The sequence below is a fragment of the Falco biarmicus genome, chromosome Z (genome assembly GCF_023638135.1).
Source record: "Falco biarmicus isolate bFalBia1 chromosome Z, bFalBia1.pri, whole genome shotgun sequence".
NCBI lineage: Eukaryota > Metazoa > Chordata > Aves > Falconiformes > Falconidae > Falco > Falco biarmicus.
Window position 1 is genome coordinate 45032085 of NC_079311.1, and position 16475 is coordinate 45048559.

The 16475-nt window shown below is 35.9% G+C and overlaps 1 protein-coding gene and 1 pseudogene across 1 annotated transcript in view; one reads left to right on the forward strand and one right to left on the reverse strand.

Moving 5' to 3' along the window:
* LOC130142190 (guanine nucleotide-binding protein subunit alpha-14-like) overlaps positions 1-4018 on the forward strand; it is an 87523-nt pseudogene extending 83505 nt beyond the window's left edge.
* Positions 4019-7958: 3940 nt separating this feature from the next.
* VPS13A (vacuolar protein sorting 13 homolog A) overlaps positions 7959-16475 on the reverse strand; it is a 112554-nt gene continuing 104037 nt past the window's right edge. The window contains exons 69-72 of the mRNA XM_056324034.1: positions 15557-15642; positions 14822-14945; positions 13220-13294; positions 7959-10862 (exon numbers count right to left, since the gene is read on the reverse strand). Coding sequence (XP_056180009.1) covers positions 10812-10862; positions 13220-13294; positions 14822-14945; positions 15557-15642 — 336 coding nt within the window. The 3' untranslated portion in view covers positions 7959-10811. The remainder of the gene's footprint in view (positions 10863-13219; positions 13295-14821; positions 14946-15556; positions 15643-16475) is intronic.

A 16475-nucleotide genomic window follows, 5' to 3' on the forward strand; every position in this document is an offset into this window, starting at 1 on the left:
CAAAATTTAGTATGTTCACATCTGCCTTTGCTAAAAATTCTACCAGGCCAGAGAAAAAAAAAAAAAAAAAAAAAAAAAAAAAAAAGAGAGTCATATATTTTGTTATTGTGACTCAGTTGGCTTACGCACTTGTCCTGGACCTGGCTAATATAGATGAAGCTAATTTTCTTCATAGCAGCTGATAGTGTTGTGTTTTAGATTTGTAACCAAAACAGTACTGATTAACATACCAGTGTTGTAGCTTTTGCTGAACAGTATTTGCACAGTGCCAATGCCTCATCTGTTTCTCTGCACAAGAGGTTGGGAGGGGGGCCACAGCTGGGCAGATGACCTGAACTAACCGAAGACATATTTCATGCCATATAATGCCATGCTTAGTGGCAAAAGTAAAAATAGGGGGCTTTAGGGAAGTCGGCCATCTTTTTCTCAGGAACTGGCTGTGCATCAGTCTACCCATGGGATGTTTTGCATCACTTGTTTTATCTCATCTTCCACTTACAAACAATTAGTATTTTTTTAATCTTGACCCCCAAGTTTTCTTGCTTTTGCTCTTCCTTGCCTCTCCCTTGTCCACCCACTGTGTGTGGGGGGGTTGTGAGCAAGCAGCTGTGTTGTACTTAGCTGCCCACCGGGACTAACCCACACCACGCTAACGAGCAGTGAAAGCTGTAGCACTACGGCAAGTGAATCAAGCTTAAATATTAAACAGAACATAGCACGTTACGATATCCTTTTCACAGTTCAAGCTTATCTCAGGTAGGCAACCTAATTATAAGACCTTTGGATATGCCTAAAGTATCTTACAAACACGACTAATATGTTGCCTGCATTTCTGTTTAACAGTATGGTGGATGTAGGTGGCCAAAGGTCAGAAAGAAGGAAGTGGATCAATTGTTTTGACAGTGTTACTTCCATCATTTTTAGTTGCATAAAATGAATACGATCGTCTTGGCAGAATGTGACAATAAGGTAGAGGGAGGGCGTATAAGGTACGCAAAAAAATGTGTGCTTTTCGAACAGCATTCATGTCTTCATAAAAGCATGTGCAAATACTAGAATTACATTAAGTTGATCAAGCAGTCCCAATGTTGCATTAAATTAACAGCCTGTCTGTAAAAGTCACCTCTGCCTTAAAAAACAAAACATAAAGTGATTTAAATCGCTTAAGCCGTGTCAATTTGTCTGAGAATTTGAGTATCAGCAGTATCTCTAAGCAAGTAAAACTTGTCAGTCCCCTGTAATTAGGTTTTTTGTTTCTTTGGGTTTTTAAGTCTCTGATGTTTCAGAATTAACCTGTGCATTAATTAAGAAAAAATTAAAACGTAAAGAACTTAAAATTTACCTCCTTTCCAAGGCTAGAAAAATGTAAGATGAGTTCTCCCGTCTGCTCTACAGTGCCATCAGCAGTAGCCGGATGTTGTAGAAAAGGAAGCAAAAAAAGAAAACAGTAGGTAATTAGGGAAAAGCATACTAGTGGAACAGCATTACTTTTGGTAGTGGTTGCTTTATATCCTGCAGTACAAGAATTCCTTCAAATGTCCTTCAGAAACACGTAATACCATTTGAACTTTAAAAAGCCCTTAGAGATCATTTTCTCAAGATCTGTTTGAACTGTGAAAAGCATACCCTGCTTCACTTGCTGGTGTCACAACATCCATTGTAGCTGAGATAGAGTTTTTCAAAGTTTCTTGTCATTTTTCAACTCATGAACAACTTGGATAACTGTAATTTTCTCTTTCCTTTCACTATCGTCAACATTTTGTTATGCTCATTTTGGACATTAGGAAATAAATAACTGCTGTCACAAGCTTAGCCCCAGGAATTCCAAACAGCAATCTCTGAATGCAGTGTTCCTTGGATCTCTTTTCAAACGGTCAGACTTTATTACTAGTATAGATAAGTACATACGCTCATGTCCTTGAGCCATGTTGTGGTATGTTAATATCAGATATTTAACCTGATTCACCCAGCTTCAGCTTTCACTGTGAGGTCAGAAGAGACTTTTATAGAGCAGCAGTTCATGGCTGGTCACTAGCTCATACAAGAATTCGAATAATTTCTATTATTAAGGCTTACCTTGACTTCATATGCCATCATGCAATTCAGAGCAGTGATCCAAAACCCAGCGAATAAAAGGATATACAACATGAAGAGTAATGATCAACCCGTGCATTGCAATTGCACTTAATAAAAGTAGTAATTTTAAAAAGCTTTCCAAAAACAACTTTATGATTTCTGGCTGATATGATTTGTATCTACTAATCTATAATATGTATCTACTAGACTACTGTCTAGAAAGTGTAACTTCATATTAATTTTTGTTCTTGTAGATTCAAATGGAAGAAAGGAAGGCCTTATTTAAAACTATCATTACATATCCCTGGTTTCTGAATACTTCAGTCTTACTGTTTTTAAGTAAAAAAGATATTATAGAAGAGAAAATAATGTATTCCCATCTAATTAGGTACTTCCCAGAATACACCAGTAAGCATTTATTCCACACTATCCTTCACAATGCTTCGTAATTTTTTAAACCATTTAGTTTTTCCTCATGAAATTGAACACAGAAAGTAGAATTATGCAATATATTTGGTATCTATGCTTCTCTATCCTTTAAAACACAAACATAGCTTTACTGGAACTTTTTTTCTTTCTGGACCATTGTAGACAGAGTCTGAAGAGATTTCTTACAGCCATTCTGTTACTATAGCTATTTATTTATGAGAAGAAGCACCCTTTTCATCTCCAGTCTCAAGAGACAAGATGGGGGGAACTTGGGGAATACAGCTATTAATCCAAGTCTTTATATAGTAAAAACCCCTAATATAGTATTGCATTCATTATTATAACTTGTTATTGATATAAAAGCACAAAGTTAAAAAGCAGCCTGAACAACTTTTTTAACATTTACTGATACTTAGAAGTCATAAAAGAATTATGAAAATAATCACAGATGTATTCCATTACTTAATACAGTATTATATTCTGCAAGACATGTACCACATTGAATCTTACAATTAATAATGAAAAGAGTAACAATGATTTAATAGCTTCAAAAACATGTCCCTCTCTTGGCCAGAGAATCCCATTTAGTCTGTTTTAGAAAAATTACTTTCTTTCATGGTCTTTGACGTACTACAATAATCTACCAGACTATTCATATGTATGCTGGCTAACTTCAGTCATGTAGGTTTTTATAAGAAGTTACTTTGACCTGTAAAGTTTTCTATTGAAAACAGCATACTCCACATATTTTAGAAAGCAGTGTTGTAACAGGTTTTACTCCACTAACACATGAATGAGAAAATGCCAACAAGGGAGTATGCCTTTATGGAAATTTGACATTTCAATTTGAAATTAGCCTGTTAATATACTGTCCATATGTTTCTTCCTTGACACATAGCTTTTAACTGTTCAAAGCCGCTAATTGTGATTTTGACTAGGACCCAAACAAGATGTCAAAGCTGCCAAAGAGTTCATTCTGAAGCTGTATCGGGATCAGAATCCAGATGAGAAAGTAATCTGTTCCCACTTCACTTGTGCCACAGACACAGAAAATACTCATTTCATCTTCACAGCTATCAAGGACACAATCCTGCAATCAAACCTGAAGAAGTCCAACCTGATTTAAAGAAAAAAACATGGCTGCAGTCACAAAGAGTGGCTTACTCACAGCATAACCTATCTTGACTAAAAAAAAAAGGTGTCTTTTTAAATACCATTTACAGAAATGGGAGGAGGATTTATATTTACTGAAGAAGTATGGATTAACAGAACTTCAAAGAATGAGTTTCAAAGTTTACTTTTTAAGCTATACATTTAAAATATTGTGTTCCTGTGTCCCATATTGGTTTCGTCTGTGCATTATCTCTCGACAGCTGTAAGAATTACCTATATTTAGAAGAATGCATATAACTACATTGCTGTCCAGCCAGTATTTTTCTGCCCCCCCCCCCCCTTTTTTGTTATTATTTAGCATTTACAATCATAGGTTATAAAATTTCAAACAGTGATACCTTAAAAATTAAATGCTAGCATTACTTTAGGGTGCTAGACATTTATATTCTTGCTCCAGGCAATGCAGTTGGAACCTATTACACTTTTTAGAAGCATCTGTCAGTAGCCTCGATAGGCAAAACCCTTTAATGTTCTAGGAAATCATTATGAAAGCTTAATTATTGGTGATCCTTGCCTTTTTGTTCAAATACCTTACAATAATAAAATATCTTTCAGAGTTAAGGAATGACAGACTAAGATCTTGTGGGCAGTCCATGGAACTTACTCTTTTCTGAAAAGGAAAACCCTTCCTCAAACAGCAAGGCATTTAGCGAAGATTCTCAGCATTCGGTGCCACAGGTGCCTGTGATAAACTAGGCCTTAAATTCCTCCAAGTCACTAATGTAACTTGCTTTTTGCACTTTACGTTTTACTGTTGTTGGGCTTTATGGGTAGTTTTGCATGGATTAGAGAACAGTAAAGCCTCTCTACTACAAGATTTCCAGACATTTTCCCATCTCCTCCACTCCCTGCCCAGCTACAAACTTCTCCACTAAAGCTGGCAGCACCACTAACAGCTAGTCAATTCTCCTTCACTGGGTCAAAAATTCTCAGACAAAATAATAAAGACATTAGGGCAATCTTGAAAACATTTCCTACCTGTGCAAAATTCCTGATAATCACTGATACTTTATCAGCAACGCTGGTAAGGAGGGTGTTTTAGTAGAACAGCCTGTTATTAACAGTAATTCAGCCCAAAGGATGTGCTGAGGTTCTACTGTATTTAAATATATTACATTTCATGTTTTCCAAGAAGAAATATTATAGCAATAGTTTTCACTACTGGCATAAAACAGCAATTTCTGTGCAGCTCAAAATAAGTTACATTGATTTTCAGCTCGTGTAGTGCTGCTGTGTATCCAGCCAGGTTGAGAGCTCTTGCAGTTCAGTCCTGTGAAAAGCACACCCCGACCTTTCGCTGCCCATAAAAATCGATTACTGTTTCACATACTAAACAGCACCATTCCCTTTTGTCCAGCAGCACAGAAAAGGTAAAGTACGCCCAGAACCAGTTCTGGTTGCTAAGGCAGAAACAGCCTGTAACATCTGATTCATTTGTTCTTTCTTTTGTGTTGGGACAAGCAGCAGAAACCTGTTCTGAACTGCTTGAACTTCTTTCTGTGAGAGAAGGATACTGACCTATACTTGTATCTAGTGAGTAGCAGTAATGACCATGGAGGGAACAGTGCAGCACACCCTGGGATGAGGTCCAGGGCACAGTGCCACTTGCTGAACAAACAGCCGCCAAGGGACAGTGACAGAAAGCATGGAATAATGTGTGTCATCCATGTCCCCGACACATCATCTACAGCCCCCTCAGAAGTACTGACGTCATGACAAGTCCTCAAACCTGCTGTCCTAAACACTGTTGCTCAAAAAATAATTCAAAAGCATTTCTTGTCATAAAATCTGTAGATATGAGAGTTTTACATTACTTAAGAACTTCCAGTCACATGAAAAGACAACAAAAATACTTCTTCTAGGGCAGCAGATTTGATGGAGAAAAGCATATGAAGTGCCCAAGCGTGTGAACTGCTTCATCCAGTTCTGAACCCCTAGGAACTTCTGGAAAAACATATGTTTAAACTCTTAGATGTTTCATATATTGAGTCAATTTGCTGTCTATGAAAAGCACATTGACACCATGAATTTGGGAGCCTGGCTTTGCTGGAGTACAAGCCTTGCAGATTATAACACAGTCACCATTTCATAGGACCACCAGTACAGTAGTGCTTTTCTCACACTTCAAAACCAACATGTAAAAACATTCACAAGGGCAGTTATCAAGACAGGTCTGCACATTGCTCTTGATCTGCTTGATGCAACAAGGAATTAAAACCCACAAAGACAAAAACTGGGAGACATTGAGCAAAAAGAGAATTCAGCTTTTCTTCCTTTTAGTGTCCTACCTCATCATGCCTGCTCCAGCAGACACATTCGTTTCAGCCTTAGATGTAGTGATACAGAGATGGTAAGTTAATAAAAACTAATGTGGACATTCTTTTACTCCTTGTAGGAAAAGACTTGGCCAGTTTACTCCTCCCTTGAAGTAAATATTACAAGAATATTCTTGTAATTCTTGTTCCAGATTTGCCCTGAAAACAATTAGAGCCTTTTCATAGAAATCCTGTATCTGCTGTGAGTGGAACTTTAGACCCTTAGATCCACTTGGCAGCCACAAAAGCAAAAATTGTGACCAAGATTATGGTTGCATTTTTTAGATTAAACAACAAAGCTCAGGCTCCTAGGTGATGCATATATGTAATTGCATATACTGGCCAGAAAACTGCTAATTAATCCACCCGTATGAATAATAACAACCAAATCTAGACTGAGTAACAGTCTTACAGGCACGAAAAAAGGTGCCTATTTGTTCAGTTTTAGACAGAAAAGCCTAAAGCATTCAAGATTTGCATAACCAAGCTGACAATTTGTATTTCAAGAGAAAACGATAAACACCAGTGTTTCTCTGTATGAAAATGTGAAATGCTCAGTAAAATTCCAATCTGCATAATGAAACAAGTATTCCGATACACGTGAAAAACAAATCTAGTCTGAAACACTTTGCATTGTACCTGAGACAATTTACAAATACACAATCATACTAGCAGTATTTTTCACCAACAGTTCCCACACTTAACAACCTTGTTCTTTTGAAATACACAGTCTCAATTCTTCTAAAAAAATCAGAACCTCCTGCTCCCCTCAACCTTCCACAATATTGAGATAATTTCCATGATAATCTGCACACAATAGCAAGACAGGCAGCTTCTTGCCTGGTCTGGTTTTAGTAACACATTCAAGCATAGAACCTGAGACCCCTCCTTGGCAGATTTTACAAATAAATTGATCAACACAAGGAAATAAAAAGCCCTTGCTAATTAACTCTTAAGTATATAGGTGGCTAAAGTTCCTAAGTTCCTGGGAGGTAAATGTTTCATTGGTATCGCCTGTTCATGGTTTTTGCTTGTCTTCAGTAAAGATCAGTCACTGCAGATGGAGAGTGAACCGAACGGTATGATTAGCTAAAGAAACAGCGCGCACCCTTGCCTTGCACAACACCCCCATGATTCCAAGCAACGCAGCCTTTCAGTGGTTCTCTTCTGGAATTCAAATGTGAAAGGTGCAAGAATGGGGGTGGGGGGAAATCTTCTGAATAGTTTTGTGGAATATTCTCATTCTTGAAGCTAATAAGAGTATCAGAAAAAATACACAAATCAAATATATAAACATGTATTTAAGTATCATATGGAAGATACAGAGCTATTTACAAACAGGCCACAAGACTTAAGGCATGTGATGTATTTATTAAAACTGTTTTATATCAGCAGAATAATCAGGAAACTCAGGGTCTGTAGTTCAAATTCAAGACTATGCTGTAAGTGTTTAAACTACCATTACACAGTAATATTAACCTGTTGTTGACTAGTGTGTAGTATTTCTTATTTGCAGATAGATGGCTAAAACTCACTCCAAAGGAACAAAAGACTTCAGTGGTTTGATACGCGAGTGTATTTTGTGAAGCGTGAAAGATAATAAATAGCTAATGGCATGTGTACGGACTTTTTTTTTTTGGAAAAAAATGGATTTTGTAAGAACCTCTTATCTGGAAACATCATCTATGCTTTTTCAATGTGGCAACAGAAAAAAAAAATACTTTAAAGGGAGCTTACACATGTTAATCCAGTTATTAACTTGCCCATATAATAAACCAAAGGTAAAGACTAAAGTCGGTATTCTGCTTTCACTGAGATGGCTGCAACATAAGCTTGACCGTGTGTTCTCAGAGTCAGGATTTGATTTATTTCTCAATTTCTACCTATGAAATTCTGGTTAATGGTATTACCTGTTAATTAAAGCAGTATATAAATAAAACAAGTAATAATCAGATTTCAGTCCAGTAACATTCAGTTTCATTTTATTCAAGGCGAAGAGGTAAGGAAGGGGGAAGAGTTCGGAAACAAAAACAGCCATTCCATGCAGCTGAACAAAAAGAGGTGCAAACAGTTAAGACTTACAAACGTTTTAGTAATGTGTCTGGCATCTTTGATTCCATGTTTGGTTTGTCACTGATTTCTTAGACGTAATTCTAACCATTAAACTACTACTAAGCACTCAAATGACATTTTTCAAAGGTAATAAGCTTAGGTAACAGTCATCTAGAAGAGTTGTTCTTCAGTACTTCAGTAAAGGCCATGGTATACTTTCAAACACCACAGTGGGCAGACCTAAATGCCTACATTTTTATTTTTATTGAGATCCCCTTGTCTAATTGCATATGTATTCTTAATAAATTAATGTATCTATTCTGCATTCCTGAAAAAATATGCACATTGCAATAAGGAATGAGGCATAGCAGTGGATATCTCAAACAGCTTGCAATAATCCAGAAAACTACACAACGGCATAGGTCTGAACAACTTTCTCCTCAGGCTAATATATAGTTAAAGCAGAGAGAACTGGTGTTTGCCAAGAAAAGGCAAAATTCATTCATGAGTCTATGAAGGATGTGTAAGGAAAGGAAAAAAAAAAAAAAAAAAAGAAGGAAAAAGACACAATTTAATGATTAGAAAAAGAGAACTACAGAAAATCATGTTGTCACTGCAAGCGGAGATGAGGGAGGTGGGGGAAAGGTCCCATGTTGACTTTTTAACACTTCCAGTGGTTTAGTTCTTGTGTTAAGGCTTTTAGTTAGCACAAAAGATCAAAATATTTTATACTCTATAGGAAAAATGCAATTTTGGGGGAATTAAGTTTTCCAAAACATGAACTTAACCACAGATATGTACTTTTAAAATAAATTCTGCACTTGACATTAATGGTTAAATTGCTCAAATATTATTGAAGAGCCAGCTGAGATTTGAGAATCAGGAGTTTGGTGGCAAAATAAATGTAAGAAAGTTAAGAACTGGAGATAACTGAAATAGAGGCTCTCTGAAGAGAAAATATTTAGAAGAGGGTAAATGGAAAAGCTACACAAATGGGAATGTACAAAGTACTTGCAAGAGGTACTAGAAGTGAAAGTTGCTGCAGATACTCAGTAAATACTGGGGATAGAGAGAAAAGGAGACAACACCATAATCAAGAATCAAGATCATGATGAAGCTATTCACTAAACTATCATGCCTAAGATGAAAAGCGTAGATGAAAAACAAATTACAGATACACAGTGGTTCTCAGTGCACCTAATAACACTACTTATCAAAGGCAAGGTATTGTATTAGTTTGGCATGATTATAACCTGAGTTAATACTCTTGGTATGTGCTTGGTGTACAAACAAGTAAAGTAACATAGTCATTGTCATAGTTTGGAATTGTCTTATAATCTGTTGATTCAGTTTAGAATTCACGGGAAAAATTACAAGATTACATGTATTTTGTAACCCGCTAAATTGTTACTTAACACCAAAGGCAAGACTTACAGTAAATTAAAGAACTGCAATTGTAGGTTAGCATGCAAGTAATTTAGATTTTACAATAATGTGACAATTTTAATATCTCAAGCATCACCAGAATGTCAGAATTATAACCTGTAGCTATAAATATTCCAAACCATCGTTTGGAAACAATATTTTGGCAGCAGGTACTTACTATACGTACCAGATATTCTGAAGACTTTGATATGGGAATTTATGGAAACCTTCATGTAACACTGTACTGTTTCCTTACTGTTTGTGTCAACTGCCACTCAACAACACTATGACTACCACGTCTATGAAATAAGCAGAATCACACACATTCAAGCTCTCCCTATTAAAGTTCTGTTGTCTGGGTGTGAAACAAAAAAGTTTCACTGGGTAAGAAAAGTTGATAAAAGCAACCGTGAAATATTATATTTATTATTTAATGTAAATCTTACTTTATTGGTCACTTGCTTAGCACACAATACTATGTAATCCAAGGCATTGATTTTTGGTATGCAACAGTACACTTATAACCCCATAGACTCCTTCTTGAGTTGCAAGACTACTAATAACTTATTTAAAATAATAGGCTTTAATGAATATTTTTAGTGCAGAGATATATTAATTCTCCCCATTATAGGTTTTTGTAAACTCGTATTTTCTGTGAATATTGATAGAGGTGCTGCAATGTTTCCTTGAGTAGAATATAAAAAACTTTACACTAAAAGTGATATTGTAAATTTGTCATCACCTGGTCCGTTCATTTATAAAAAGTAATATTGTTAACTCAGCAGCCACTCCTGTGATCTTCTAAATTAGACATCTCTGGTCAGTAGCCTACTACTAAAGAATTTGAGTTGTAAGACTAGTGATTACTAAATTAACATTTCCTTTGATAAACTTGAATTTCAACACAGCCTCAAGTCATATGAAAACTAAGATACTAAGTATTGCTTTTCAGAATCAAATCAAAACTGAAAAATTTGCACTGAATAGCATCGAAAGAATTATTCCAGAGTTCAATTTCAGTATCAAATGTAATGGCAGAACAAATTAATTTTACACTTCATTTATAAAAAATGAAATCTGGCACTCTTATATTAAAAAAACCCAAACACAACAAGCCAGAACTTGGCAAATTTTTTTGATCACTAAATATTTTTTCTAATTTAATGTCATCTATTTCTGTAATATAGCCATAGACTGTTGTGACTATAATGAATGATTTCATAAATCTTCCTTCTTTCCTGTGTTTACGTTTGTTGCAGATACTCAATTAGCTCTGCTTGTTAAAGAGGAATTGAAAGGCAGCTGTTCATTGTTCTTCATATCTTGGTGCTCCTCCTCTCATTACAATTTTGGCTGATTCTCTCTCACTTCTTCCAGTTTAGAAAGGATCCACTGTGTGAAGGAAAAGGAAAAAACAAAAGTGTTTCCTTGGTAAAAACCATACAAAGCAGCTGAAAATTAGATTGGGTTGGCCAGACACCTCAGTATCTGCTGTCTTCCTTACTCAGTTTTAATACAGTGCCCAAAAGTCTACTGTAGATTACAAACCCCTGGTTTTCTCACATGAAAATGGAGGCATTTAAGTACCAACATCTGACATTGAATAACACAACTAGTTAAACAGGCCAGGTTTACATTTCAGTTTTCTGGTCTGTATTTCAATGAATAACATTTTAAAAAACAAATTACATCATTTCACCCACTCTAGACAAATCACAGATGACAACAGAGAAGCAAGTATAACAAAAGACAGGACAAGAACAGGTTGCAGCAATGTGATAATACAGTTATTTAGAAAGAAGCTTTCTTTAACTATATTCTGTTTCTTTTCAGGAATTTCAAATTCACATGTTTACTGAACAGGAAAGGGAAATTAGTTTCCCAAGAGTCTAAAAAAAGGGAGAGGGGTGCAGTGACATTGAAATCCAGGGTAGGAGATGAGTTACACAAAGGGATTGCCATGAGAAAGCTGCCTAATGTTTTCAAGGAAGATAAGTGGATTATTACAAATCTAATTGTTACTGGATCAGGATCTATGTTACAGATCTTTAGGACCCACTCCTCCCCATCACTAGCTTAGTGCCTTAAGTAAAGGGAGCTTCTGCTTATCAGGATGCTGAAGGTATGGAAGAAGAACTGGCTGTTCAAGAAACTACTATTCACATCAGAATATGGCACTTCTCACAGACAGCCAACTCCATAGCGGCCACTGGACTGACACAATGTTCATGAAGCAGCATCACTGAAATGACCTCATATCCTTTTTACTATAAAGGGTGCAAGTTTCATTTTTACTGTTCCTAAAACACGTCCCTCAGTGTCATCTCCTATATATACAAGCACAAGTGTCACATTTGCAGAAGTGAGATATACGCTGAACAGCCCGGATGCGACTCTCAGGGACTTACTTTCTGTAGGATAGACCCTAAGGCCCTGATGGCAATTTTTGCATGAACCTTCCTATGAATGAACCTCCTAGAGAAGTCTTCCTTCTCAAATATAAAACCACATTCCTTACCAAACCTGTCTGATAGTGAACTTTCCCCTTGTATTTGCATTCCTGTTGGTTTTGTGAGGTCCACAGACTTTCTAGGAAAATATGCAAACCAACATTTTTGTGAAAAGCGCACACAACTTTTCGGCTTTCTTTTCCTCGCTTAAGACTTACGGCACACATAATACAATGCACTAATTTGGTTTTTGGAATTGTTCCCAATTTAGCTGGGGCATAGATGTGATTCCCTTCCACACAGACTACTGGACCTCAATGCTGCCCCTGCCCCACCCCAGCCAAAAAGAAAAGAAAGAAAGAAAGAAAAAAAAAAAAAAAAAAAAAAAGAGCTCAGTATCTCCAAAGACTACAGCAAAGTCAAATTCAGCATGGGGTCCTCAAATACCTTGACAGTATTTGTAATACTCTTTGAGGTTAGAGTAAAATGTTATCATTCAGCTGTGGATAGGAACCACCCTCATAAAGGCAAAAGCAACTTAAACTGATGAGAAGATGCAAAAGCAACTTAAACTAATGAGAGGATATAACATCTGCACACTGTTTCAAAGCATGATCCCAGCGTAACATACCCCACTGGTGTGAAAATATACAAGACTAGTTTATTGTTGTGAAAATAATCAGCTACACTAATAAAAACAAGGCAAATTTTTTTGTTTTCAATTTACAATGAAAAAAACGCACAATCCAGCTACCTCAGTTCTGGCAGCAGACCAGAACCACTCCTACCCTCTGTTGTAGTCAAAACTAGTGATGAGAAAATGAAGAGATCATCCAAAGTATGTGTATAATAGTAGTAATAGTGTCATATATACCCTTTGTGTTTCTATAAGGGCTTTTCTGCATTCTTCAATCAAAACTGTATTTTGAGGAACAGAGGAATGACATCCCCTCCCATCCCCCTGGAATAAAACTAGGTGTAGTTTACAAATACTGTTTGTTCTATTAAAACATGCTATTTTAATTCACATTCTTGATCATTTAGTTTTTGTTAGCAGTACTGTTAAATCACCCTTTTGACAGTTAGAATTCCAAAGATTCATGTAAGGAAAAGCTTGGTATTGGAATTGAGTATTTTTGAAATTCAGTACTGAATGCACCATTGTCATTTCCATCTGTGTAATGACTATGTGGAAACACTGAATTTTAAATATACATAGTAGTTTTGGGTTAAGGATATACCCGTTTCACTTTAAGCCAAATTTAACACAGTATAATTGTAATAGTATTTTCATGTTACCTTGGCATCCTCTGGACTTTTAAAATTAATAATTTTTCCAAATTCTTTGGCGTGGAACACAGACTTAACTCGTTCCTAAAGGAATAGCAATTCAAAACTGAAGTTAGTATCTTCAAACTTTATGACTAAGAAATTATTTACCATTAAGGCAGCTATATGGTTCAGCCAGCCACGTGTACCCGTTACGCTAATCTGAGTATGTTCACATCGCATGCACACACCCCTGAGAAACTTCATTTTCTGCATGAAAGCACAGCGGAGTGTGCTGGAACTCCAGCAGTAACAGACTTCCCTTTTTACCATAGAGACCCTGGAGACTGGACTATAGAAGTGTGTAGGAATGGAAGGCAGATAATGGAGTATGTAGGGTAACAAAATCCAGTACTCCCCAAGATTGTAATTTTTCATTCTTCTTAAAGTTATTACCTGGGTGGACATTCCACCCATACTGAGTTGCAAGTTGTGGTCTTAAGTAGTGAAAAAAGCAACTGAGACTTCAGAAACAGAACATAAGCAGTGATTTGCAAAATACAGTTTTCAACCATAGATTTCAGTAAAGAGCATACTGCAGACATGTGAATGGACTCTGAAATGACTGCTGTGTGGGGATAAAGATGGATATGTTATTCAGCATTGCCTGAAATGGCAGAAACTCTAAGAATTATTTCATCCTGTAAAAGTTCACTTGCAGTCAGAAATCCAGTTTGGAGGATTCCAAACCAATAGGGCTCTGCCTTTCATGCTCTCTGCAATAGAAACAAATAATCTGAGTGAAAAACGGAATGACTTTGTACACTGTCAAGACTGTCCTGACAACCAATATGTGTAATTACACACATAAAGCTTATTAAAAACAGAAAAATCAAGCCACTGGCAGGTAAATTTATTGATTTAAATTAAATCCAATTACCATCTCAACAAGAATTTAAGATATTTTTTTTTTTAAGGAACTTTGCCTCTGTAAATACACTTAGTCATCAGTGGTCATCTTGCTCCTTATATCCTTTGCCAGTTTACTAGGGAAAGAAAGTTTGGCAATTTTTTTTTTAAAGGAAAAAAATGCAACTGAGAGCAACATTCTACAACTTGCATTGGAAGGAATAAGCATATGTAATTATATTTTTCATGAAGATATTAATACACTATTATATTTTTGAAGGATTTGATTACAAGTAAATAAAAAAAAATCCTTGAAGCACAGCACATGCAAATCATTGCTCTGATATATCTGAATCTTTGGGATTGCAGCAAGGTAGAAGTCCACATATTGGCATATTTCCATTGTGCAGAATAGAAATACTCTGCAATCTTTGAGAGTTTTGTTGTACCACCATTTTCCAGTCTATGAATACACCACAAACTAGTGCACACCAACAGAAAATGCCCAGGGCTCAAGGAATCATTTCATCTTCAAACATCATGTTCCCATTCTCCTTAGAACAGTCAGAAGCTAGTTATCTGAGGAGTTTGCCATACCAACTCCCTTCTCTGAGTGCATCTTCACTAGAAGAGAGATCAAGAATTCAAAGGAGAGCTCAGGAATTCAAAGTTCAATCTTACAAACAGTAACACAAAAAGAAAATGAAACGTAGGTTAACATACCTTGGCTTCAATGCGTAATCTTCTGCCATCGACAATGAATGGTTCTTTGGTAAATTCATCGTAAGTGTATTGCCATTCACATGTCAGCTGTCCAAATGTCCCTTTTGTCACAAACAACACACCACTAGGCACCAGAAAATAAAATTTATAGTTTAAAAATTAATGTAAAATACTAATAAGTTACAAAGTTATCCGAGCTCTAATGAAGTCATGGTTACAAAATAGTACTCATCTAATGATCCATAACCATACAGCATACTTTTCAAAAGTGAATTTGAACCTTCCTCTAACTTATTTAAAATACTGTTTCATAGCAAAACCATAACACTACTTCTAGCTGTATTTTTACAAGTCGTAGAAACTTTTTTAGTATGTCTGATACTCTACTTACTTTGTTCCTATATTACCCTTTTTTCCTTCAATATGCTAATTCAAGTGAATCCCACAGTTCCATTGATTAACATTCAGCCTAACCAGATTTATAAGAAAACCTTCTCATTAAAGAAATCATAAAAACAGCATTCCCTTTCTCTCCTTAGATAAATTACTATGACACTAAACACTCTTGTGCTGAACAATCCTGCTGTTGAACAAGATTATTAACAGCACAGTAAGCATGCCTTCCCCACTATTTTATCTACATAGACAAGGACAGTGCAGTTACTGATCAGTTATCAAGGCATGTACATTTTGATGGTAGTTTTAAGTAGTTATTATTGAGTCAAAACTGTTTACCTTTTTGTTACCATTAACAGATCTGTACTGTTGACCATAGCATGTGCAATATATCTGAGTTTTGCAAATCTTCCATTTTCAATTTTCTAAAAGAGATTGAAGTTTTATAGTTTTGAATACGCTAGTATAAATTCATGTACTAATTCTGTGCTTAAAACTTATCCTGCAAAAGTATGTTATAACAAAGCACATAGCACACAAATAAAAGGCTACTTTCATAAGGCCAGAATATGTCTAGCAAGTCTGTGACAGCTAACATTCATAATTACATAGCATTATTCAGTCGCTGTTAATGCAGCTATGCAAACAGAAATCAATGCTAACCAGAACTGGCAAGGAACAATATAATCTCTCAGAACATTTCTCAGGACTATTTTCTACATATTTTTAGTACACACCAAACTTCTGCCAACTAATGCAGTTCTGAGACAATAAAAGAAATAAGGATTCATTTCCTAATTTATGTCAAGTGATGTCCAATACATTACAGTAATTAACTCTGGGAATAAATCTGTACTTAACTGTATACAAAAACCCACCACCATGTAGACAGACTTAAAAATGCAGCACTTGAAGTAATGTTTAGCATTTCTTCATATTCTTTTGTGTCCCTCAAACTTACTTAATCTTTACCTACAATTGCTGTGAATATTTTTAACAGAATATTCTTTTATGGCCAATAAATTTTAAATATTGATGAGAGCAGATGAGTAATTTTTAAAAACAGAGGCTTTTAAAGACATGACTTGGCAACCACTGGATTCCTGACTTTCTGAGCAACGGGTGATTAAATTAGTGATCAAATTAGGACTGCTGCATCTTAGTCGAGAATAGCAACATGACTGCTTGCATATACTTCCCATGTGTTACAAACTGGAAGCAAAGATAGGTTAGTATAAACCAGTATGATTCAATAAAC